General features: G+C 38.5%; 1 protein-coding gene across 1 annotated transcript in view; it reads left to right on the forward strand.

Moving 5' to 3' along the window:
- The first annotated feature begins 7,166 nt into the window (after positions 1-7,166).
- The window catches only part of LYPLA1 (lysophospholipase 1), a 41,628-nt gene continuing 23,255 nt past the window's right edge, over positions 7,167-25,539 (forward strand). Inside the window, exons 1-2 of the mRNA XM_066379056.1 lie at positions 7,167-7,341; positions 8,176-8,207. Of these exons, the coding sequence (XP_066235153.1) occupies positions 7,273-7,341; positions 8,176-8,207 (101 nt within the window). The 5' untranslated portion in view covers positions 7,167-7,272. The remainder of the gene's footprint in view (positions 7,342-8,175; positions 8,208-25,539) is intronic.

Consider the following 25,539-nt stretch of genomic DNA (forward strand, 5'->3'; position numbering starts at 1 on the left):
CAACGAAAAACTAATGATTGATGCTTCTCATCTCTCTCTGTTCCTGTCTGTCTGTCCCTATCTATCCCTCTCTCTCTTTCTCTCTGTCACTGTAAAAAAAAAATGCAGTATTTCATCAAAGGCATAATGAGTTTTATGAAATGAAAAAATAAATATTACAAGCATAGTTCCGTCAAAATTTTTTCATCTATGGACAAAATGAACATTACTACAGGTGTTTAGATTACGCTGTTGCGCAGATGAACGTTAAAAAGGAATAAGGAACAACAACAACAAAAAAGGAATAAGGAGAGCCCTAGGCGGTTGGCTCAGCCAGCGGTAGAGCGTCGTCCTGGTGTGCGGATGTCCCGGGTTCAATTCCCAGTCAGGGCACACAGGAGAGGTGCCCACCTGCTTCTCCACCCCTCCCCCTTCTCCTCCCCCTCCCCCTCCCCCTCTCATCTCTCTCTCTCTCTCTCTCTCTCTCTCTCTCTCTCTCTCTCTCCCTCTCCTGCAGCCATGGCTCAATTGGAGGGACTTGGCCCCAGGCACTGGAAATGACTCCATGGTTTCCACCTCAGGAGCTAAAGTAGCTCAGTTGATGACCGACGCCCCAGATGGGCAGAGCATCGTCCCCTTGTCCCCTCGTGGGCTTGCCAGGTGGATCCTGGTTGGGGCACATGTGAGCATCTGTCTCTGCCTCCCCTCCTCTTACTGAATTAAAAAAATAATAATTAATTAAGAATAAGGAATGTAAATGATTTCCACATTGGGCAGCTGCTCAGTCACCCACCCTAGAGAGAGAAGCCTGATTACAGGTGCCATTTTAACAATCGGTTTGCCAAACTCAACAAAGATTAGGTATCTATTTTGCCAAACGGGTGTGAACTGGCTGAATCCCACCACTGGTCATGCAATGTGTGGTTTTTGTGACTGGCTTAAAGCATGCAACAACTAGCATGTATCGTTTCATTTCTAAGTAATAGTCCACTGTATGGATATACCCCACCTTGTTTATTCTTTCACTAGCTGCTGAACATTTGTTTCCACTTTGGGACTTTTATAAATTATTCTGTTATGAGCATTTGTGTACAAATTTTTGTGAGTACATTTGTTTTCAGTTATCTTGGGTATATAACTGGGAGTGGAATTACTGGATCAAAAGGTAACTTTATGTTTAAACTTTTGAGGAACTGAGAGACAGTTTTCCAAAGCAGCTGAACCATTTACATTCCCCCCACTAGTGTATGAGTGTCCCACTTTTTCTACGTCCTGGCTCACGTTTGTTATTTATCTTGCTTATTATAGCCATCTTCGTAAAAATGAAGTGGTATCTCATTTGGTTTTAATTTGCATTTCCCTAGTTTAATATAGTGAGAATTTTTTACATGTGTTTATTGGCCATTTGTATATATTCTTTGGAAAAATGTCTATACAAATCTAAGAAATCATTGCCTATTCCAAAGTCATAAAGATTTAAACCTGCATACTATTCTTTAAAGAGTTTATAGTTTTAGCTCTTACATTTAGGTCTTTGATCCATTTGAGTAAATTTTCTATGTGGTGTGGGAAAGCTGTCCAGCTCCATTCTTTTGTGTGTGGATATCCAATGGACAACTGATTTTTGACAAAGATGCCAAGGGAATTCAAGAGGAAATGATAATCTTTCAATAAATGGTGACAGAAAATTGAATAGCCATATGCAAAAAAAAATTGGATGTCCATCTCAATTATTATTTCATACTATATGGAAATATTAGTTCAAAATGAATCCTAAATATGAAAGCTGCCAAACTTTAAAACAAAAAGGTAAAAATGGTTTAGCTAGGAAAATCGAGTATATTTGAGTATAACAGAGGACATGCAAACTATGGCAAACCATAGGCAGGTCCAGAGAACAAAGGAAATGAAGGTGATTTTATACAAGAAGGGAGGAAGTTGAAAGGGGGAGTTTTAGAAAATAAATTATCAGAGAGCAAGAATTCAGAATTGTGGCAGCTCCTTGTTGGCTGCGTTATTTGGCAAGGAGAAAAATTGTCCTTCCATCTGCTGGGGTATGTAAAATAACTTCTTCCTGCTGGGTGTGTTAAATAAGCCGCCACAGAATGGCGTGTTCACAAAGGCCTCACTTCATGACTACCTGACTCCCATTTTGAGCCAGATTTTCCTTTGTTCATTTTTACACAGTTAAAATTATAAATCTTTTAAAAGAAAACCTAGAAGAAAACCTTAGTTATGTTGGGATAAGCAAAAATTTCTTAAATAAAGCACAAAATAGAAGATATAAACTATAAAAGAAAAACCAAAAAGTTTGACTTAATGAAAATTAAAAATTTTTGCTCTTTATAAGACACAAGATAATGAGAAGATGGGGAGAAAGTATTTTTAAAAACTTATCTGACAAAGCACTCATATCTAGAATATAAAATTTTTATAACTCAATAATAATAACCTAGTTAAAACATAAGTGATTTGATCAGATATACTAGCTTCCTCTATAGTAACTTTCTTCATAATACTCCCAAATTGGAAATAACTAAAAAGCCCATGAAAAGGTTGAACAGGTGGACATCATCGATTACCTATATAATGGAATGCTACTTAACAATAATAAATGAACAACTAATACAAAAATATGGATGGATCTCCAAACAGTGATGCTGAGTGAAAGAAGTGCTAGAAACCACAAATGAGTCTATTATGACAAAGTAATCAGAGGTTTCCTGAGGACGTGTCTCTTCCCTACAGAGGAAAGAAACAGGGATCGATGACAAAAGATCCCAAGAAAACTTTTGGTGTAATGGATATGTTCATTATTTTGATTGTGGTGATAGGTTTAGGATTATAAAAGTCATCAAATTGTACACTTTAAATCTGTGTAGTTTATTGTATGTCACAAATCTTAATAAAACTGCTGAAAGAGAAAATATTGTATTTTAATGTTTTAAAGCGTCTTGCAAAAGTGTTTTTGTAATATGTTGTTTAAAAATTCAACATTGTTTTTGAAATTTGCTCACGTTGATGTGTTTACATATCATTTATACATACTCACCTTTGTATAATATCTCATCATACGACTGTAACGCAGTGTATTTACCAGTTTTTCTGTTGATGAGTGTTTAGGTTGTGTTTCACTTTACAAAGAGTGCTGCTGTCAATCTTCTTTTATGTTTTCCTGTGCACATATATGTGAGGATTTCCAAAGTATACCCCCAGAGTAAAGTTGTTGGGTTATAGCTATGCAAATCTACAACTTTACTAGATTTTTCCCAACTTGTTCTTACAGGGTCGTTCAACTTTACATGCCTTTTGGCAGTATATGCAATTTAACCCTGTTTTGTTCTTTCCAATATCATGAATCTAAAGTAGTAAATTATTTTGAGCATTTTTATCATTAGAGCATTTTTATTTATTAGAGTAGTTTTTTTAAGTGTTAGTCATTTGAATTTCCCCTAATGAATATTACCTAAAATTTGGCAGAAGAAATAATGGATTAACTATCTGAATTTTCTCCCAAATGTAGCCAGTTATTCTGATATTAGTTGCTGAAGAATTACCATTTTTCTACTGATTTAAAATATTGTCCTTATCATGTACCTATTTGTGCCATGTTTTTTGTTTTCTTGGAGTTTTAGTTCTGTTTATAAATCTAAAGTATTCAGTCAACGGTGATCTGTTTGTCCTTTCCTACAGTGGTAATTTATTCTTTTAACTCTTGTAGTTCTAGATGATGTTGATAGGAGGGAAAAAAACCTTTTTCCTCTGTTCTCTTAGGTTCAGTTACTAGGGCCCTACAAATTAAACTGACAAAAGACAGATTAACAAGAGAAAAAAATTTATTTCATAGCATATGGGCAGACCTCTAAGAAATAAGATGAAAAACCATGAAGAGCCAGTCAGAGTTGGAGGCTTATGTACCATTTTAACAAAGGGATACACATTTGTAGAGAATGATAAAAAGAAAAGGGTTTTGAGCTTCTAATTCTCTCATGTTTATGAAGTTCAAATTATTTTACAGAATTAAAAATCTTATTAGGATATTCAAAAGTATTTTTATTAAAGTATATGTTATTGGGATTTTAATTGGGAATATATTGTATTGGTCAATTAATTCTAAGGTAATTGATAACCTTATAATATTGCATCTTTCCATCCAATTATTTGACTTTCCTGTATGTTGATAGCTTCATACTTTTCCTGATATATGTCTGGTATATTTTTAGGTTTTTAAAATTTCTATTGTAAATATTTTCTTTCTCCCATTAGATATTTTAACCAGCCATTGCTTGTAGCTAGAAAAACAATACATTTTTATATATTGATTTAGTAATTGGCTATATTTCTGAATTTTCTTGTTAGAAAATTTTTAGCTTTCTTCTATTAAATTTTTCCTTTGTATAAGCACTTGAAAATAATTTTGTATGTCTTCAATTATTATATTTATTTTATTATCTTACCTAAGGAATAGAGAAATTATAGTTGATCCTTGAATAACACAGAGGTTGGGGGCCCATCACCCTCCTGCAAGAGAAAATCCACATATAACTATTGACTCCCCCAAAACTGAACAAAAGTCCCTCCTCCCTCAGTATTTAATAAGGATTGGTTCCAGGACCCGTGTGGATAACAAATTCCTGGGATCCTCAAATTCCTTATATAAAATGGTATAGAACAATGCATAGGGTCAGCCCTCCTCATCTGTAGATTTCTGAACAACATTTTTCATCCCTGGATGGTTGAATCCTCAGATGCTAACCCTGGAAATATAGAGAGCTAATACTATATTTATTGAAAAAATAGCTGCATATCAGTGAACCCATCCAGTTCAAATCTGTTTTGTTCAATGGTCAACTGTAATACTTAGAACACTGAGGTTGCTTAGAGAATGTAGAACTTAGATGAACCTTGAAGGAACAGTAGAGTTTGAACCAGGAAAGACAAGAGGATGACTGTCCCATTGGGCTGTCCTATTCTCCACTAATGGAAGTTGATAGAACCGATTGTTGGCTCCTGATATTACATCAAAGAAAAATTCACATACTAGTGATGTGGAACATGTTATGTTTATAGTAAAAGCTAAAGATAGTATTTTCTCTGGTAACATCACAACTGTAAACTAAAGACCATCATCGCCATTTTAAAGCCAACAGAAGTCCTCAATTTTGGGTATGGTGAGGGGACAGAGACTTTATTCAGTGCAAACAGCTCAACTGTGGAACAGCACAGCTGGAGAACATTGGATATGAAACATCTTGACTGAAAGATAGCTCAATGTGTTACAGCTCAATTATCATACAACGCAGCTATTCAGGCAGCCCTGGTGTTACAGCTCCAGAATTACAGCTCTGGTATTAAAGTTCTAAGGCAGGGGTCCCCAAACTTTTTACACAGGGGGCCAGTTCACTGTCCCTCAGACCATTGGAGGGCCGGACTATAAAAAAAACTATGAACAAATCCCTATGCACACTGCACATATCTTATTTTAAAGTAAAAAACAAAACAGGAACAAATACAATATTTAAAATAAAGAACAAGTAAATTTAAATCAACAAACTGACCAGTATTTCAATGGGAACTATGGGCCTGCTTTTGGCTAATGAGATGGTCAATGTGCTCCTCTTACTGACCACCAATGAAACAGGTGCCCCTTCCAGAGTGCGTGGGGGGGGGGGGGACGATAAATGGCCTCAGGGGGCCGCAGTTTGGGGACCCCTGTTCTAATAACATGGTGCAGTCAATATGTCAGCTCCAGCTGGAGAAAAGCAATCTTTCTGAAAGTGCACTCCTTAAGACAGAGGTACAGCCAGCTTATATAAAGAAAAGTTCCTGTCCCCAATTCTGGATTGGTTACGCAAAGGAAGACTGCAAATCCTCACAGTTAGATTGGTCCAATAAGCACTGTCCTCATTGGTCACAATGGAGCCACTGATTGGTTTGTAAAGATGCAAATAAGGATATAAATGGGGAATGTCTCAGTCCTGTTGATTGCAATACATTCCAGGAACTACTATATAAGGGCTGGCTTAGGCTGCAGGAGCAATGCAGGCTCACAGTTCCCTGTAGGACAGCAGCTTAGTGCAAGAGAAGCATGACTTGGGTGAGAGAGTAATGGCTGCTCTGTTCTGTTTGTAAATTTGAGCCCAATTAGCCACTAGGATCCCTTTTCAATAGGTACATTCATTCTCTAGGTCAACACAACCAAATTCTTAAAAGTCTGACATAAATGTACACTCAGATTTGAAATGTGAATCATATCATTTTCAATAAATCAGTATCAATTCTGAGTCCACAAAATTCTCAGCATTCAAATCCAAGACAAGAATGAGAAAACACGATTGAGACCCTCCCCCCAATCCATCAGCATATGGTTATCATCTGAGTTAAAGTGGAGTGGTTTTTTTAAGTATGTCCACCAGTTTCCTTTTCTATCTTACATTGTACTCCTTAAAGATTGTACATATTAAGTTTCTCCAGGTTAGAGAATTTGGCTCTAGGTGTTTCTCAGATCCTACCTTTTTTTTTTTTATATGCATTAAGGTACTCAAGCTTAGATATCTAGTCTCACACTTAAATCAGCACTAATTCAGTATCCACCAATCATTAAGTTATGGATTCTCGTTGACAACGGAAAGTTTTACTTTCCAGCCAGAGTTTTTTAAAAGAAGAAGCCGGTCAACTCCAAAACTACACATAGGAGCAGCCCCAAATGGGAATATAGCACAAGTTCGACGAGGCTCTCCCAGTCCAGTCCTTCTTGACTTTTACATATGAGTGCACCCTGTCTGTAGGAAGCAAAAGAGGATCTGGGGCTGGGGAGGAGTGGCTTTGGGGTTCATTCTTTCACTACAGTGCCCAAGAGGAAAGAAAGCAAGGCTCCAGGGACCACGCTCGCGTCCTGGGGCTGAGTGCGTCTTCCCCGGGGTGGCCTAGGCGAGTGGCTGGAAGAAGCGCAGCGGGACCGCCCGCACGGAGCAAGTGGACGCGGGAGTGGAAAGGGGAGAAAGGGAAGGTCAGCTCCGGCTGCAGTCCGTCACAGCCAACCCGGCAGAGAAGCAGGATACTGTGACGCGCAGAGTAGGGTAAGGGCGGCGGGGGAGGGGCAAAACGACAGGTCCCCTCAGACGCGAGCGCGCCGAGCGGGCGGAGGGCGGCGCGGCGCCGCGTGTGCGCGCACGCGCCTCAGCGCGCGCCCTGTGGGGCGGGCCGGGACTCGCCGCTCTCACGCCCTTGGGCCGTGGCCGGGCGCGGGCTCTCCTTTCCGCTTCCGACGCGCGTTGTCTGTGGAGCCGGTGTATGTGCGGCAATAACATGTCTGCCCCACTTCCCGCCATTGTGCCCGCTGCCCGGAAGGCCACCGCTGCGGTGAGTGGTGGCGGCGGCCGGAGCTCGGAGGGGCCCGCTCGGCCCACCGCAGGCGACTGCTCCTCGCGCGGGGTCAACTTCGCAGGCGGTTTGGTGACGGGTGGACAGGGACGCTCCGCCCGGACGGGGTGGGGGGTGCGGGAGTCGGCACGTCCCGGGCCCCCCTGTGTGGGGAGGGCTCTGGGTTCGAGGCCTGGGCCGCAGGATCAGCCCCAGCACCCCCTCCCCAGCCCCGAGCCGAGCCCTCTGCATTGCAGAGCGACTGCGGAGACCCCCGGCTGCCCGGCCCCAGGTTGGAGTGACCGGCGTTGCTGCAGAGACGTCCTAACTCGAGTTGGGTTTACGGCATATTTCTGTTGTGTTTGTGGATGTGAGAAGTATTAAGTCCGCAAAAAAATAGGGGGGAAAAAGACTTTCTTGTCTTACCTTGCATTCACTCTTGTCCTAAAGAAGTTTGGTTAGTGTCTTATAAGGTCACAGGTGTTGTTTTTTAGGAAACTGTATTTAAGGATCTCAAACTTATTTTTATTTCCGTAAGTTTCTTTTCGTGATGGAAAAATTCTACAGTATAAATGAGACTTTTCATGGTTTGACTTGAGACTTTTTTCTTAGAATGTGATCATTTGCACTTAAGAATGTCTAAGTGGGACCTCTTTCTGTGCTACAAGGAGAGAAGTATTTTTGCCATTTAAGAGATGTCTGTAGTGGTTAATTAACTTTAGGAAGGTAGTGTTCTGTAATTCTGGCATCCACCTTAACCAAAGCTACAGTGTGTAACAGTTCCGTATGGGTTTATTTAGGCATTGCTTATTGTTTTTTCCTCTTTTCTTTTAGGTGATTTTCCTTCATGGATTGGGAGATACAGGGTAGGTACCGTTATTATAGCAACAGTAATAAAATGGGGTCATACAACTCTTCCTAAGTGATCAAAGGTTTCCTACGCTAAGATTGTGTAAAAATGATTGCTAGTAGTATTTATTATGGTCCAGTAATAAGATACAAACTTTTCATTTTTGAAAACCCCCAGAATTTCCCCCTCATCATCTTGAATATGTCAATGTTTCACCTGTGGTTGGAACATATTAAAATTGCAAACTCCTCCTTGAGTTGCTGTGGGTATTGGATAGCCAAATGGGTGGAATGTTGGAGCTTTCCAGAGGAGTAAAATTTCAGGGCAGGTTTAGAAGAACTGGTTGATTTTGATAAGAGCAGCAATAGCAATGTGCAGTATACAGCATTCTGAATGAGAGATTAGATGTTCCCTTAAAAAGAAAAAAATCAGTTGAAGGGCAGTGGTAGCAACTCAGAGATTTATTTGGAGGCTTATCAAACAATTTTTGTTGTGCTAACTTTAGATAAATGATTTATTTTTCACTTAGGCTTTTTCTATATTGTGAGGTTTTGTTTTTAATTTAAATCAATGATTATCTGTTTGAAACAGGAAAAGTTGTTACAAAATTGTAGAATTGGCAGAAAACTGAGATAGATAAATTTTAATAAAGTAGCCACAAAACTGTTAAATCTTGTTTACAGGGAGGTATTGGGTTAGAATAATATTTTTAAATTAAATTTTTTGATTAATTTTTAAAAATGATTTCTAATCTTTTATGCTTACTTAGTAGCAGTAATTTGACACATATTTATACTTTGTGTGGAGTTACAGAAAAGGTTATAGGACTGTTTTCTGACAATCAAGTGGTTCTATGACAGTAACAGGCTTATTTTATTATTTATTTATTTATTTTAAGAAACAGAGGTGTAGTGTAGTTCTATTTTATAATCAAACCCTTCTTGATGCTGAGGGCTAGGTAGGAACTTGGCACCCTGTAATTTTCCCATAAAGAGAACTTCTAGGCCTGAACAATCAGTCCAAGAGAAAAAACAAACTTCAGTGTGATAAGGTTCTCTGTGGACCCCAATTTAGCCAGATTACATAGACTGAAGTTAAGCGTGAACATGATAAACCAAATGAATAAAGTGATATTTAAAATAACCAAAAGCATCCATGACATGTTCACTAAGAATTAAATTTATATTAAAAATTAAAGGTCTTCAGTTCTGAAAGTACTTTGTGAGTTAACACTGAGCTGATTCTAGTTTGGTCCCATAAATACATGGTGAAATTCAGAATGAACCAATTTGGAGAACTAAAGGAGATATGGCAGGTTAACTTGGAGGATGTTGGGATTAAGCAATTTAGTTTTGTCCCACAGTGGGGCCGACGAAATGAGAAGGTATTTTAAGACCCACAAAGGAAGCAGGCAACTCCATAGATTATAATAGAATTTATTATAGGGTAATTTACTTACTGGAAGACTGAGCAAAAAAGATGACCCAGCAGTCTGCCCAGATTATGCTCTGCTAACAGACACCTGTTATAGTACTTCTTTTTTTTTTTTATGATTTTAATTTATGTTTACATAGATTCAAGTGTTACAGTACTTTTTAAATAGTATAACTGGAGCACTAGTGACTCACAAGATGAGAGGACAAAGTGTAGTAGTGACGGAGCCATACTTCTTACTGGTCTTGTGATATACTCTGTATATCACCAGTTTGATATTTATTTCAGTTGTTATGATGCCATTCTGGCTGTTACTACTAACAAAAATAGCTTCCAAGATAATCATGAACTAAAAAGCTTTGATATGTTTGCTAGGGACGGAAGGTGATCAAAGGTCACAGCATGAAACTTAAATCCAGGACATAGCAAAGAAGTTGGTTTTATTTATGTCTGCTTCTATACAAGTTTGTTGCTATAAAAATGGGCCACTTTTGTTCTTTGTTGTTGAAGTTCTTTTTTTGCAGAACCAGCCAAGATGTAGTCTGGAAACTCGGGTCTTGCTGTCTCTTTTAGATTACTTGTGAAAAAAGTGGTGGCCAGATAAAACTGAGAAACACTATAATTGCATATTTTCTTAATTCTTTTTTTAAAAATTTATTTAGACAGTTAAATTTAACAGAGTGACATTGGTCAACCAGAGTACATAGATTTAGAGAAAACATCTCCACATCATTTGGACAGTTGATTATGTTGTATACCCATCACTCAGAGTCAAAAGTCAAATCATCCTTAGTCACCCTATATTTTGTTTCTCTTTTATTTTCTCAATTCTAATGTGTCATTTCCCCAGCATTTTTATGTTTCTGAGATTGGTACTCATCGTACTACATGTGTGTTGATTGTGGTGGTGATTTTTTTTTCCATGAAAATCTTTTTGGTGGTACCTCTTCTAAGCTCTGAGTTCTAGGAAATATAATATGGTATACATAGTCTCCTCTTGGAGATTTACAGCTAATGTACTAGCATGTTTAAAGCTCTGAAAAGATCTTCAGTAAAGAAACACCAAGTGTTCCTATTTCATAATAGAAGTAATAAACTGTGAAACTAGTATTCAAAGAAATATGTTTTAGACCATACTATATGGCATGAGATCACAGTTTTGTTTACAAAACAAAAGTAGTGTTTGTTATGGATATGAAAATGTTACATTTGTATTGTAAAATAAAATTCAAAATTCAGATATGCTTGAGGAGAGAAGATCACTTGAAATCCTACCACGCAGAGGTACATATTTATTTTTGATAGCATTCTTAAAAAACGCTATATTTGAAATGTTTTCAAGTTTATAGAAGAGTTGCAAGAATAATACAGATTCCTCAATAACTTTTCCTAGATTCACTTCTCTACTGAGTGTTATTGTTTGCTGAACCCTTGAGAGTAAATTGCAGATACAATGATTCTGTATTTCCAAACACTTTTAGTATGTATATTCTGAGAAAAGCAGAATCTCAATATAACCATAGAAGTGATCAGATTCAAGAAATTTAGCACTTACTTAATATTTAATATTATTATCTATTTTACTATGAGTTCAAACTTTGCCAGTTGTCCCAGTAATGTCCTTTTTATAGTCCTGCACACCCCCCTCCTGCAATCCAGTTCCTAGTCACATTACATTTAGCTCTTTAATCCCTTAATCTGGAGCCATGCCTCAGCTCTTCTTTGTCTTTCATGATTCTAACATTTTTGTAGAGATCAGGCCAGTCCCTCAGTTTAGGTTTGACATTTCCTCATGATTAGCTTCAGTTTGTGTATTTTTTGGTATGCATACCAATAGATGATATGTCCTGTTAATTGCATCACATCAGGGGACAAGTGATTCTCTTTGTCCCATCATAGATAGTAACTTGGATCAGTTGACTAAAGTGGTACCTTCCAGGTTTCTGACGGCAGTTGTTTTCCCTTGGTAGGTAAAAAGCAAATTGTGGGGAGATGTATTGAGATTATGTAATTTGTACATCAGACTTTCACCTAATATTAATATTTTTATTGCATCAATTGATGATTCTTGGTTTGAATTAATTATTATGATATGATTTTCTGTCACTTTTATAAAGTTATTAGTTTGCCCCCCCCCCGTTCATTTAGTATAGACAGATTTATATAGTGGTTTATATTCCATTATTATTATGTTTTAAAATTTTTAACTTCAAACTTTACACAAAAGTTACAGAAATAGTATTTAGAGTTCCTTCTATACCCTTTACTTCGATTACCCAATTATCGAAATTTCTGAAACTGCCTCATTACTCTATACTACTACAGTATTTATCTTGTATGTACAATACAAGGACACTCCCATATAACCATGGTATCACCATCAATCAAGAAATTAACACTGATCTAATACTATGAAATTCATCAACCTCAATCACATTTCCTTGGTTTAACTCAGTAATGGGTCCAGGACCCAATCGAGGATCTTACAGCATGTCGTCATGTCTCCTTAGTCTCTTTCAATCAGGAACAGTCTTTCATGACTTTGACACTTCCAGAATACAGGCCAGTCACTTTGTAGAATGTCTGTCAGTTTGGGTTTATGTGGTATCTCCTCTGGCTTAAACCTTTTTGGCAGGAGCACCATGGAAGGTTTGCTCTACTTGTCTCAGTGTATTGTATCAGACACACACTTTTGATATTTGCTCCTTTACTGATGGTATGATGATACTGCATTTTTTCACCTAGTTAAGAGTGTGCCTGCCAGGTTTCACCACAGTAAAATTAATAAGTATATGGTACTTAAAAAATAGTTTGTAAAGTCATGGCTGAATAGCTCAGTTGATTGAAGCGTCGTCCAGAAACACAGAGGTTGCCGTTTGATCCCCATTCAGGGCACATACAGGAATGGCTCGATGCTTCTGTCTCTCTCTCCTTGCCTTATTCTAAATTTTTAAAAAAAGAAAAAAATTTGTAGGACATACTTTGATATTATGAGAATATGTGTGTCTCACCAAATTTTCACCCATGAATTTAGCATTCATGAGTCATTCTTGTCAGAATCTATTATTGTGATAGTTGCCAAATGATGATGATCTTTTAAAAATTTCTTTAGTCTAACTTTATTTGCTGGCAGTCTACTTGGGGTAGAGCCTTCTCTTTTATTTATTCTTATTTATGACTTATGCATGTATTCATATGTTTTTAGAAATTTAAAATCAGTACAGACTCTTGGATTTTTGTTTAGCCTAAAGGTTACAATCTGTAGTTAAATCTATAATTATTTTGATGCTTAAATTGTCCTATATTTGGCCAGTGAGCACCCCTTTGAGTTAGCTCTTATGTCTTTGGGACATGTCACATCTTTCTGGTACAATGGGATCATTTCCAGGATCATCATCTATTTTTTCTGCATCAGTCCTCAACTCAGCCATTTTTCAAGAGCCCTGGTTCCTTTTCGTGGAAAATATTATTTAGAAACCAAGACCTGAGTGCTAATCTATGCTTATTGCTATAGTAGTTACTTCTGGACCCTGTCAGTGGATGGAGCTAGAAATATATCTACATACATCTTTATCAGTTTAGATATTTATATATTTTAAAATTTTAGTTGGCTAGTTTGCTCAGTGGATAGAGCATCAACAGTGTGCCAACAATCCAGGTTTGGTCCCCAGTCAGGGCACATATGAAAAGCGACCATCTGCTTCTCTTCCCCTCCCTCTCCCCCTTCTCTCTCTCTTCCCATCTCACAGCCAGTGGCTCGATTGGTTTGAGCATTGGCCCTGAGTGCAGAAGATAGCTAGATTGGTCCAAGCATTGGGCTCAGGTGCTAAGGATAGCTCAGCTGATTCAGCATTAGCCCTAGACAGGGGTTGCGGTTTGATCCCGGATGGGGCACATGCACACATGTGGGAGTCTGTTCTCTATCTCTTCTGCTCTCGCTTAAAAAAAAAAGGTTTACAATGATTTCTTCAGTTCTAGCCAACACCACAGGGTTAATTCTAACCTTCTCACTTTTCATATTTGTAATTTTATGAGAAACTTAAGCTTCTATTCTGGGCAGTTCTGGCCAGTTGTGCAGCTTGGGATGTGCCCCATCCAGGTGCCCCAGCCCAGTGCCCCAGCCCACAGCTACCCTTTATGGGTGGGAACACATCCTCCCAGCCCCCTACTGCTGAGTGTGACACCTGAAAAGTCAGTTCTAACTGAGGAAGATGGGGCAGGAAAAGAGGCCCAGTGGAAGTCTTAGCCCTCTATGTGTAAATCCCTTCACTCCATTATACACAAGAAGTTATTGGTCTGTATTACTGGTCTTTGTGAGAATTTTCTAGACTGAGGAGATTGTAAAAGCTTCTGAAAAGAAAGTTTCAAAGACAGATGTATTTTAGTGAATCAGATCTTACCAAGAGGTCAGAGAGAATTGAAAATAATGAATTGGCAACACTGATATATTTCATGACCTTCCATTTGCAAGTCTTTCTATAATTAAGAACTAATAGAATTATAAAGTAGTATTTAAGGATCATTTAGTTAGAAGAAATAGAAAACCAATGAGTTTAAGCAAAATGTGGAATTTGTACAAGAATAGCGTACTAGCACACAAAGGCAAAGATTTTTTAATTTTATTGAAAATATATAGGCCCTGGCCAGTTGGCTCATTTGGTAGAGCATCAGCCAGGTGTGTGGATGTCCCAGGTTTGATTCCCAGGGCACACAGGAGAAATAACTATCTGCTTCTCCACCCCTCTCAGTCTCCCTTCTCTCTCTTATCTCTCTTTTACCCTCTCGCAGCCATGGCTCAGTTGAAGCAAGTTGACCTCAGGCACTGAGGATGGCTCCATGGCCTCTGCCTCAGGTGCTAAAATAGCTCAGTTGCTGAGAAATGGAGCAACGGCCCCAGACGGGCAGAGCATCGCCCGGTAGGGGTCTTGCCAAGTGGATCCCAGTCTGGGATCATGTGGGAGCCTGTCTCTCTGCCTCTCCACTTCTTATTTAAGAAAAATTTAAAAGAGAAAAAGAAAATATATAATTTACATATGTAAAAATCACCTGAGATCATGGGGTGTGTTTTTTTTCTGTTTAACTTTGTACTATATAGCCAAGGCTTGAACAGTACTGGATATGTATTAGCACTAAGTATTTGTTGAATGAATAAATGAGGAATCAAAGGGCAAGACATGTAGTGAGCATCAATCACCAAGCATATTTCTTAGGGCTGCTGCACACAGAACTACAAACTAGGTGGTTTAAAATAGCAGAAATTTATTCTCCAGTTTTCAAAATGTTGGAAGTCTAAAATCAAGATGTCAGAAGGGCTACAACACTTCGTCCAAGAGCTCTAGGAAAAATCCTTTGCCTCATAGTTTGTGATGGTTCCTGGCATTCCTTGGCTTGTAGCAATGTATTTCTAATTTCTGCCTCCTCTTTTTTTTTCCTTAGGTGAGAAGCAGGGAGGCAGAGAGACAGACTCCCACATGCACCCCAACCAGGATCCATTTGACAAGCCCCCGTGGGGCCATTGCTCCATTGCTCTCAATTGTCTGAGACGAGGCAATGGAGCCATCCTTAGTACACAGGGCCAACTTGCTCCAACCCACCCATGGCTGCAGGAGGGGGCAGGGAGAGAGAGCAAAAGAAAAGAAAGAGAGAGAAAGAGAAAGAGAAAGGAAGGAAGGGAGAGGAGGAGGGAAGGAGAGGGGGAGGAGTGGAGAAGCAGATCATCACTGCTCCTGTGTGCCCTGACTGAGAATCAAACCCAGGACATTCACACCTGGGTGGATGTTCTACCACTGAGCCAACCAGCCAGAGCCTCTGCCGCCTCCTTTAAATGACTTTTTTTCTGCTCTTTGTATGTGTTCTCTCTTCTTTATAGGGACACTGGTTACTAGATTTAGATTCTACCCTAAATCTCTATGATCTCATCTTAATTAAATTATGTGTGTAAAGAGCCTGTTTCTAAATATGGTCACATTCTGAGGTCCCAGGTGAAGATGAATTTTGAGGGTTATTGTTCAACCAACCTAACTAAGGTAGTCTCACCACCTTTTGTGATCTTGTGGTTTCTCACTTTGGCTTCTTTATGTATTTGCACAATTTTCTTTGCTGACACTTTTTTAAGTGTGTCTGAAGTTTTCTTTAATTGTAATATCTTTGGCTTTGGTATCAGAGTAATGCTGGCCTCATAGAGTGAGATAGAGAATGTCCCTTTCTCTCAGGTTTTATGTGTTTTTTGTTTGTTTCTTTGTTTGGAAAAGTTTCAGAAGGATTGGTAGTAGTTCTTTAGATGTTTGGTAGAATTCACCAATTGAAGCCATCAGGTCCCTTTTCTTATTGGGGAGATTTTTGATTACTGACATAACCTTCTTACTAGTTACAGGTCGTCAGGTTTTCTATTTCTTCATGAGTTAGACTCAGTAGGTTTTGCTTATACGTAGTAGTTCGTACATTTTGTCTAGGTTATCCAGTTTGTTGGTGCGCAGTTGTTTATAGTACTCTCCTATAATTTTTATTTTTATAGAACCAGTAAAAATTTGACCTTTCTCTCTCTTTTTAATCCATTTAGTTAAAAGTTTGTCAATTTGTTGATTCTTTTGAGTAACCAACCTTTCTTTTTTAGATTTTATTGATTTTTACAGAGAGAGAGGGACAGGAAGTGAGAAGTATCAACTCATAGTTGCTTCACTTTAGTTGTTTATTGACTGAGTGCTTGTTGTATGTGCCTGGCCAGGCAAGCCCAGGGCTTTGTACCAGGGATCTCAGTGTTCCAGGTCAGCACTATCTACTGTATTACCACAGGTGAGGCTGAAGAACCAACTTTTGGTTTCATTCATTTTCTCTGTTGTTTTTCTGTTCTCTATTTTGTCTGTCTCTGACCTGATCTTTAGTATTTCCTTCCTTCTGCTAGCTTTGAGTTTACTTCTTTCTTTTCTTACTATTTTATTAAGTTGTAATTTTAAGTGGTTATTTGAGATTTTTATTGATTTTAGGGAGAGAGAGAGAGACAGGAACATTCATTGATCTGTTCCTGTATGTGCCCTACTGGGGATTGAACCAGCAACCTCTGCACTTCAGGACAATGCTTAAACCAACTGAGCTATCCAGCCAGGGCAAGATCTTTCTTGTTTTTTAAACAAGCATTTATAACTATTAATTTCCCCTTAGCATCACTTTTACTGCATTATGTATGTTTTGGTTTGTTGTGTTTTCATTTTTGTTTATCTCTAAATATTTTCAGTTTATTTTGTTTGCTTGTTTTTTTACAGAGACTGAGCAAGAGCCAGAGGGAGGGACAGATAGGGACAGACAGACAGAAACGGAGAGAGATGAGAAGCATCAATCATCAGTTTTTTGTTGTAACACCTTAGTTGTTCATTGATTGCTCTCTCATATGTGCCTTGACTGTGGGGCTACAGCAGACCAAGTGACCCCTTGCTCAAGCCAGTGACCTTGGACCTAAACTGGTGAGCTTTGCTCAAACCAGTTGAGCCCGCGCTCAAGCTGGCAATCTTGGGATCTCGAACCTGGGTCCTGCACATCCCAGTCTGATGCTGTAGCCACTGCGCCATCGCCTGGTCAGGCCTCTAAATATTTTCTGGTTGTTAATTGTGGTATCTTTGCTCCATTGGTTGTTTAAAACTGTGCTGTTAAATTCATAACATTACAGGCCTATCTCAAGAAACAACAACAATCTCAAACAATCTAACTTTATACCTAAAGGAACTAGAAAAAACAAAAACAAAGCCCAAAAGGAGTAAAAGTAAGGAAATAGTAAAGATCAGAGTGGAAAAAAATGAAACAATCCAGAAAAAAACCCAAAAGATCAATGAAACCAAGAGCTGATTCTTTGAAAAGATAAACAAGATTGATAAAACTATAACCAAACTCATCAAGATAGAGAACCCAAATATAAATATAAAACAGAAATGAAAGCAAAGTAACATCTTACACCACAGAAATATGGAGGATTATAATAAAATATTACAAACAACTATATGCCAACAAATTAGACAGTCTGGTTGAAATTGGTAAATTCCTAGAAACATACAATCTTCTAAAACTGAATTAGAGAGAAACAAAATCTGCACACATTGATTAATGAAATCAAAGCAGTAATCAAAAACCTCCCAACAAATAAGTCTTGCACCGGATGGCTTCACAGGTAAATTTTACCAAACATTGAAAGATGAAGTAACACCTATTCTCAAACTAGTCCAAAAAATTCAAGAGGAGGGAAGACTTCCAAGCTCATTTTATAAGACCAGCATTATCTTAATTACAAAACGAGGTAAAAACTACAAAGAAATAATTATAGGCCAATGTTGCTGATAAACATAGATGCTAAAATCCTCAACAAGATATTAGCTATTCATCAATACATTAAAAGGTCATATACTATGATCAAGTGAGATTTATTCCTGGGATGTAAAATTGGTACTATATCTGCAAATCAATTAATGAGCTATGCCCCATAAACAAAATGAAGGATAAAAATCATATGATCATATCAGTAGATGCAGAAAAAGCATTTGACAAAGTCCAGCACCCAGTTTTTAGGATAAAAACTGTCAGCATAGTGGGAATAGAGGGAACAAACTTCAACATACTACAGGCCATATATGATCTCATAGCTAACATCATACTCAAAAGGGAAAAACAAAGTATTTCCTATAAAATTAGGAACAAGATCGGCATGTCTACTTCCACCACTTTTACAACATACTCGAAGTCCTAGTCACAACAATCAGACAAGAAGAAATAGAAGCAAATTAGAATAGAAGAAGTAAAGCCGTCATTAATTGCAGATGACATGATTCCACTAGGAAACTACTAGATTCTGCTGGAAAACTACTAGAACTGATGAATGAATGAATGAATTTTATTAAGTGAGAGGCAAGGAGGCAGAGAGAGACTTTTGCATGCAACCTGACTGGGATCCAACCAACAAGCCCCCTGCTCTGCCCATCTGGGGCCATTGCTTTGTTGCTTGACAGCTGAGGTGAGGCCATGGAGCCATCCTCAGTGTCCAGGGCCAATTTTGCTTGAACCAATTGAGCCATGGCTGTGGGAGGGAAAGAGAAAGAAAGAGAAGGATGGGGTAGGGGTAGAGAAACAGAAGGTCACTTCTACTGAGTGCCCTAACTGGGAATCAAATCCGGGACTTCCACATGATGGGTTGATGCTCTACCCCTGAGCCAACTTGCCAGGGATGGTAAGTGAATTTATTGAAGTAGCAGGACCCAAAATAAATATTCAGAAGTTAGTTGAATTTTTATACAATAGTGAACTATCAGAAAGGGAAACAAAAACAATCCCATTTACATTTGCATAAAAAAAACTAGCCTCACCAGGCAGTAGGAGCGTCAGACTGGGATGTGGAGGACCCAGTTTCAAGACCCCAAGATTGCCAGCTTGAGCGTGGGCTCAACTGGTTTGAGCAAGGCTCACCAGCTTTAGCCCAAGGTCGCTGGCTTGAGCAAGGGGTCACTCGGTCTGCTGTAGCCCCCCGGTTAAGACACATATGAAAAAGCAATCAATGAACAACTAAGGTGTTGCAATGAAGAATTGATGTTTCTTATCTTTCTCCCTTCCTGTCTGTCCCTCTCTCCGACTCTCTCTGTCTCTGCCTCACACACACAAAGAAAATCTAGGATTAAATTTGAAGAAGATATAAATGATGTGTACTCAAAACTAAGCCACTGAAGAAAGAAATTTAAGAAACAAGTGGAAGCACGCACTATGTTCATGCATAGGAAGAAATAACATCATTAAAATGTCCATACTATACAAAGCAATCTGTAGATTTAATGCAATTTTTATCAAATTAACAATGGTGTATTTCACAGAACTAGAACAAATAACCCAAAAATTTATACGGAACCACAGAAGACCTTGATAGCCACTGCAATCTTGAACAGAAACAAAGTTGGCAATATTACACTACCTGATATCAAACTATACTGCAAGGCCATAGTTTTTAAAACAGCATGGTACTGGCATAAAAACACAGGTCAATGGATCAGAATAGAGAGCCCAGAAATTTACCCGTTCCTATGTATACAATTAATACTTGACAGTGGAGTCAAGACCATACAGTGGGGTAAAGACAGTCTATCCAATAAATGATGTTGGGAAAAATTAGATAAATATCTGCAAAAAGAAAGAGCGAGAGAAAATGGGGAGAAAGGAGGGAGGGAGGAAGAAAGAAAACTAATCAGACCACCTTTTTACCATAATATACAAGAATAAACTCAAAATGGATTAAGGACTCAATACCATAAAACTAGAAGGAAACATAGGCAGTAAAATTTCAGACATTTCTCATAGCATTATTGTTTCTGATATCTCTCCTCAGGCAAGGGATACAAAAGAAAAACAAATGAGACTGCATCAAATGAAAAAGGTTTTGCGCAGCAAACCATCAATAAAACAAAAAGACAACCTACTGAAAGGAGGAAGGTATTTGTCAATGATATATCTGATAGTGCTTTAGTATCCAAAATTTATGAAGACTCATACAACTGAACACACACCCAAAATAAATCTAAATAACAATCGGACAGAGAACTCGACTAGATACTTCTCCAAAAAGAACATACATATGTATGGCCAATAGATATATGAAAAGATGGTCAATGTCACTAATCACCAGAGAAATACAAATTAAAACCATAATGAGATATCACCTCCCACCCTTCAGAATGGCTATCATCAAATTCACAAACAATTATTGGTGATGATATAGAGAAAAAAGAACACTCATGCATTGTTGGTGGGAATGCAGATTGGTGCAGCCACTGTGGAAGACAGCCTGGAGTTACCTCAAAAATTAAAACTGGAACTGCCATTTGATCCAGCAATTTCAGTTCTGGGTATATATCCAAAGAAATCCAAAACACTAATTCTAAAGAATATGAGTACCTCTCTGTTCATTGTAGCATTATTTATGATACAGAAGCAACCCAGATGCCCATCAGTAGACAAGTGGATAAAAAACAGCTTTGGTACATGTATACAATGGAATATTACTTGGCTATAAAAAGAATGAAATCTTAACATTTGCAACAGCATGGATGAACCTAGAAAGTATTATGCTAAGTGAAATAGTCAAAGAGAAATACCATATAATTTCACTTATATGTGGCATCTAGAGAACAAAATAAAGTTATCCTCATAAAGATGGTGGGTTTAATTCCCACTCAAGACACCTATAGGAACAAACCAATGTTTCTGTCTCTCTCCCTTCCTCTCTGAAAAAGTAAATTTTTAAAAAAATAAATGAACAAACAACTAAAACAGACCCATAGATACACAGAACAGACTAATAGGTGCCAGAAGTGACTGTGTGAAAAAGTTGAAGGGATTAAGAAGTACCTTGATGGTTACAGAATAGTCATGGGTTTGTAAAGTACAGCATAAGAAACATAGTCAATATTGTAATAACTGTACGGTTCCAGGTGGGTACTGGAAATATTGGGGGAGCACTTTGTGAAGTATATGATTTTCTGACCACTATGCTGTACACATGAAACTAATACAAAATATTATTGACTGTAAAGTGTAAATGAAAAATAAAAAAATTTTAAAGTATGTTGTTTAGGGGTCAATATCTAAAATGTATAAAGAATCCCAAAACTCAGTAGCAAAAAACAATTCAACAAAAATGGGCAAAGGAACTGAATAGACATTTTTCCAAAGACATAAAGTAGACAACTGGTATATGAAAATGTGCTCAATATGATTAATCATGTGGGATATGCAAATCAAAATTACCATGAAATATCACCTCACACCTGTTTGAATAGCTGTTATCAAAAAGACAAGAAATAAGTATTGATGAGGATGTGGAGAAAGGGAACCCATGCACACTGTTGCTAGGAATGTAAATTGGTAAAGCCACTGTGGTAAACAGTTCCTCAAAATATTAAAAATAGAACTATATGATCTAGCCGTTTCACTTCTGTGTATGTATCTGAAGGAAATTAAATCACTGTCACAAAGAGAAATCTGCACCCCCAGGTTCATGGCAGCATTATTTATTATTTATTTATGATTTCCAAGACATGGAAAATACCTACTTGTCCATCAATGGATGAGTGGATAAAGAAAATGTGACACACACACACCTATACATGGAATATTATTCAGCCATAAAAAAGGGACATGCTGCAATTTGGAACAACGTGGGTGGGCCTTGAGGTCATTGTGCTAAGTGAAATAAGTCAGAAAAGACAAATACTGTATGATCTCACTTATATGTGGAATCTAAGAAAAATGAAAAGAAAAAACAAAACAAATATATATGTACAGAGAACAGAATGGTAGTTGCCAGAGGAAGCTGGTGGTGGAGTGGGTGGTGAAATGGCAGATGGTAGTCAAAAGGTAGAAAGCATTCTAGTTATAAGTAACTTCTGGAGATGTAATTACTGCATGTTGACTCCAGTTAACAATATTGTATTGTATATTTGAAAGTTGTGGCCCTGGCCAGTTGGCTCAGTGGTAGAGAGTCGGCCTGGTGTGCAGAAGTTCCGGGTTCGATTCCCGGCCAGGGCACACAGGAGAAGCGCCCATCTGCTTCTCCACCCCTCCCCCTCTTCTTCCTCTCTGTCTCTCTCTTCCCCTCCCGCAGCCAAGGCTCCATTGGAGCAAAGTTGGCCCAGGTGCTGAGGATGGCTCCATGACCTCTGCCTCAGGTGCTAGAATGGCTCTGGTTGCAACAGAGCAATGCCCCAGATGGGCAGAGCATCGCCCCCTGGTGGGCATGCCGGGTGGATCCTGGTCAGGCGCACGCAGGAGTCTGTCTGACTGCCTCCCCATTTCCAACTTCAGAAAAATACAAAAAAAAAATAGCAGTGCTAATGGTTGTTAATACTGCTGTTGAGTTTACATTGTTGAAATATTATTGTGGTATATTTTATTAAATATTTTAACACACACACACACAAATAGAAAGTTGCTAAAAGAGTAAAGTGTAAACCTTATAAGGAAAATTGGTAACTTTGAGTGATAAATAATAATGAACTTCATTGAGGTAATCACTTTGCAGTATATGCATGTATCAAATAATTTATGTTGTACACCTAAGACTAACACAATGTTATATGTCAGTTATATCAATAATAAAAAAGTAAGAACCCCTCTTTGCAACTACTAGGATGTCTGTAACAAATATTGACAAGGATATGGAGAAATTGGTATCTTTATACATGGCTTACAGGAATATAAAATGCTTTAGAAAACATTCTGACAGTTTCCTAAATTGTGGAATATAAAGTTACCACACAACACAGAAATTCCACTCGTGTGTGTATGTGTGTGTGTGTGTGTACACACACACACACACCCAAGAGAATTGAAAGCATATGTCCACACAAAAATAGCATAAATATCTACCTCAGCAGTAGTCATAATAGCAAAATCATGTGAATAGCCTGACTGGTGGTGGTGCAGTGAATAAAGTGTCAGCCTGGGATACTGAGGTCCCAGGTTTAAGCCTCCAGGTTGCTAGCTTGACGCAGGCTTACCAGCTTGAGCGTGGAATCGTAGATATGATCCCATGGTCACTGGCTTGTGCCCAAAGGTTGCTGGCTTGAAGCCCAAGGTCGCTGGCTCGAGCAAGGTGTCATTGACTCAGCTTGAACCCCCAATCAAGGCATGCATGAGACACAATAAGTAAAGCAATGCAACTACAGTTTGATTTTTCTCCTCTGTCTCCCTTCCTGTCTGTCTCTCACTTTAAAAAAAAGAATTAAAAAACAAACAAACATGTAAACAATTCAAATGTCTATCAACTGATTAACTGTTAAACAGTTGTATATTCATACAATAGAATATTACTAGGCCATAAAAAGTAATGAAGTACTCTTATAGTGTGGATGAATTTTGAAAATAATATGCTAAGAGAAAAGGCAAATCACAAGGTATGATTCTGTCTATGAAATGTATAGAAACAGAAAGTAGATTAGTAGGCTATTGCTCCAACCTACAACTAGGTCAGGGGGATTAGGGAGCAAAAGAGGAGTGACTGCTAAGGGGCACCAGTTTTCTTTTGGATGTGATGAAATGCTCCAAAATTGATTGTGGTGATAATATTTTAAAAATAAAGGTTGTAGCGTCGGCCTAGCGTGCGGAGGACCCGGGTTCGATTCCCGGCCAGGGCACACAGGAGAAGCGCCCATTTGCTTCTCCACCCCTCCGCCGCGCTTTCCTCTCTGTCTCTCTCTTCCCCTCCCGCAGCCAAGGCTCCATTGGAGCAAAGATGGCCCGGGCGCTGGGGATGGCTCTGTGGCCTCTGCCTCAGGCGCTAGAGTGGCTCTGGTCGCAACATGGCGACGCCCAGGATGGGCAGAGCATCGCCCCCTGGTGGGCAGAGCGTCGCCCCATGGTGGGCGTGCCGGGTGGATCCCGGTCGGGCGCATGCGGGAGTCTGTCTGACTGTCTCTCCCTGTTTCCAGCTTCAGAAAAATGCAAAAAAAAAAAAAAATAAAGGTTGTACACTTTTAATAGGTGAACTGAATGGTATGTTAATTACATTCTAATTGAACATATATAGAAAAATAAAGTTCTTAGTTTCCACAATTTTGTGAATTTTTCAGTTTTCTGTATTGGTATCTAACTTTATCCTATATGGTCCAAGAAGATACTTTGTATATCTCTTTTAAAATCTATTGAGACTTAACTTGTGGCCTAACATATAGTCCTGGAAAACGTACCAGTTGTACTTGAGAAAAATATATATGTTGTTATTAGGTGGAGTGCTCTGTATATGTTTGTTAGACATAAATGTTTTATTTTGTTAATTCTCCTGTTTCCTTACTGTTTTCTATCTGGTGGTTTTATCCATTCATTGAGAACAGGGTATTGAAGTCTTTAGTTATTATTGAAGAGCTGACAGTTTCTCCTTTTAATTGTTTCAGGTTCTTGCTTCATATATTTTGATGGTCTGTTGTTAGGAACTTAAAGTTTATAATTGACATATCTCATTGTATTAAATTTCTTATTAATATATAATATCCTCCTTTTTAATATATAATGTCCTCCTTTATCTCTTAACCTTTCTTATTGAATTTATTGAGGTGACATTGGTTAATAAAATTATGCAGGTTCAGGTGCACAATTCCACAGTACGTCATCTGTATATAGCACTATTTGTTCTTCACCCCAGGTCAAGTCTCCTTCCATCACCATCTGTCCCCACCTCTGTACTCCTTAACCTCCCTTCACCCACTTTCTCTCCAGCAGTTGCTACTCTGTTGTCTGTGTCTATAAGTTTATTTTCTTTGCTTAGTCATAACACCTTTTCACCTAGCCCCCAATCTCTATTCTCGCTGACAGCTGATTTTTTAAAATTTAGAATCTATTTTGTCTGGCCCTGGCTGGGTGGCTGAATTGGTTAGAGCATCCTTTCAACATGCCAAGGTTGTGGGTTTGATTCCCAGGCAGAGCATACACAAGAATCAACCAAGGATGGCATGAATGGGTGGAACAAGTCATTTCTCCCTCCCTCTCTAAAAGTCAATAAATAAAAATTTTAAAATAATGAAGTTTATTTTGTTGATGTTAGTATAACCTGTGAAAGAACCTTTGCTTTCTTTTGATTACTATTTGCATGGAATATCTTTTCTTTTTCTTTTCTTTTTTTATAGTATTTTTTAGCAAGAGACAGAAAGAGAGACAGGAAGGGAAAGAGATGAGAAGCATCAACTCATTGTTATGGCACTCTAATTTTTCATTGATTACTTTCTCACATGTGCCTTGACCAGGGGCCTCCAGTGAAGCCAGTAACCCCTTGCTCTAGCCAGTGACCTTGAGCTTCAAGCCAGTGACCATGGGGTCATATCTATGGTCCCACGCCCAAGCTGGCGAGCTCTTGCTCAAGCCAGATGAGCCCACGCTCAAGCTAGTAACCTTGAGGTTTCGAA

This window comes from Saccopteryx leptura, chromosome 3 (genome assembly GCF_036850995.1).
Source record: "Saccopteryx leptura isolate mSacLep1 chromosome 3, mSacLep1_pri_phased_curated, whole genome shotgun sequence".
NCBI lineage: Eukaryota > Metazoa > Chordata > Mammalia > Chiroptera > Emballonuridae > Saccopteryx > Saccopteryx leptura.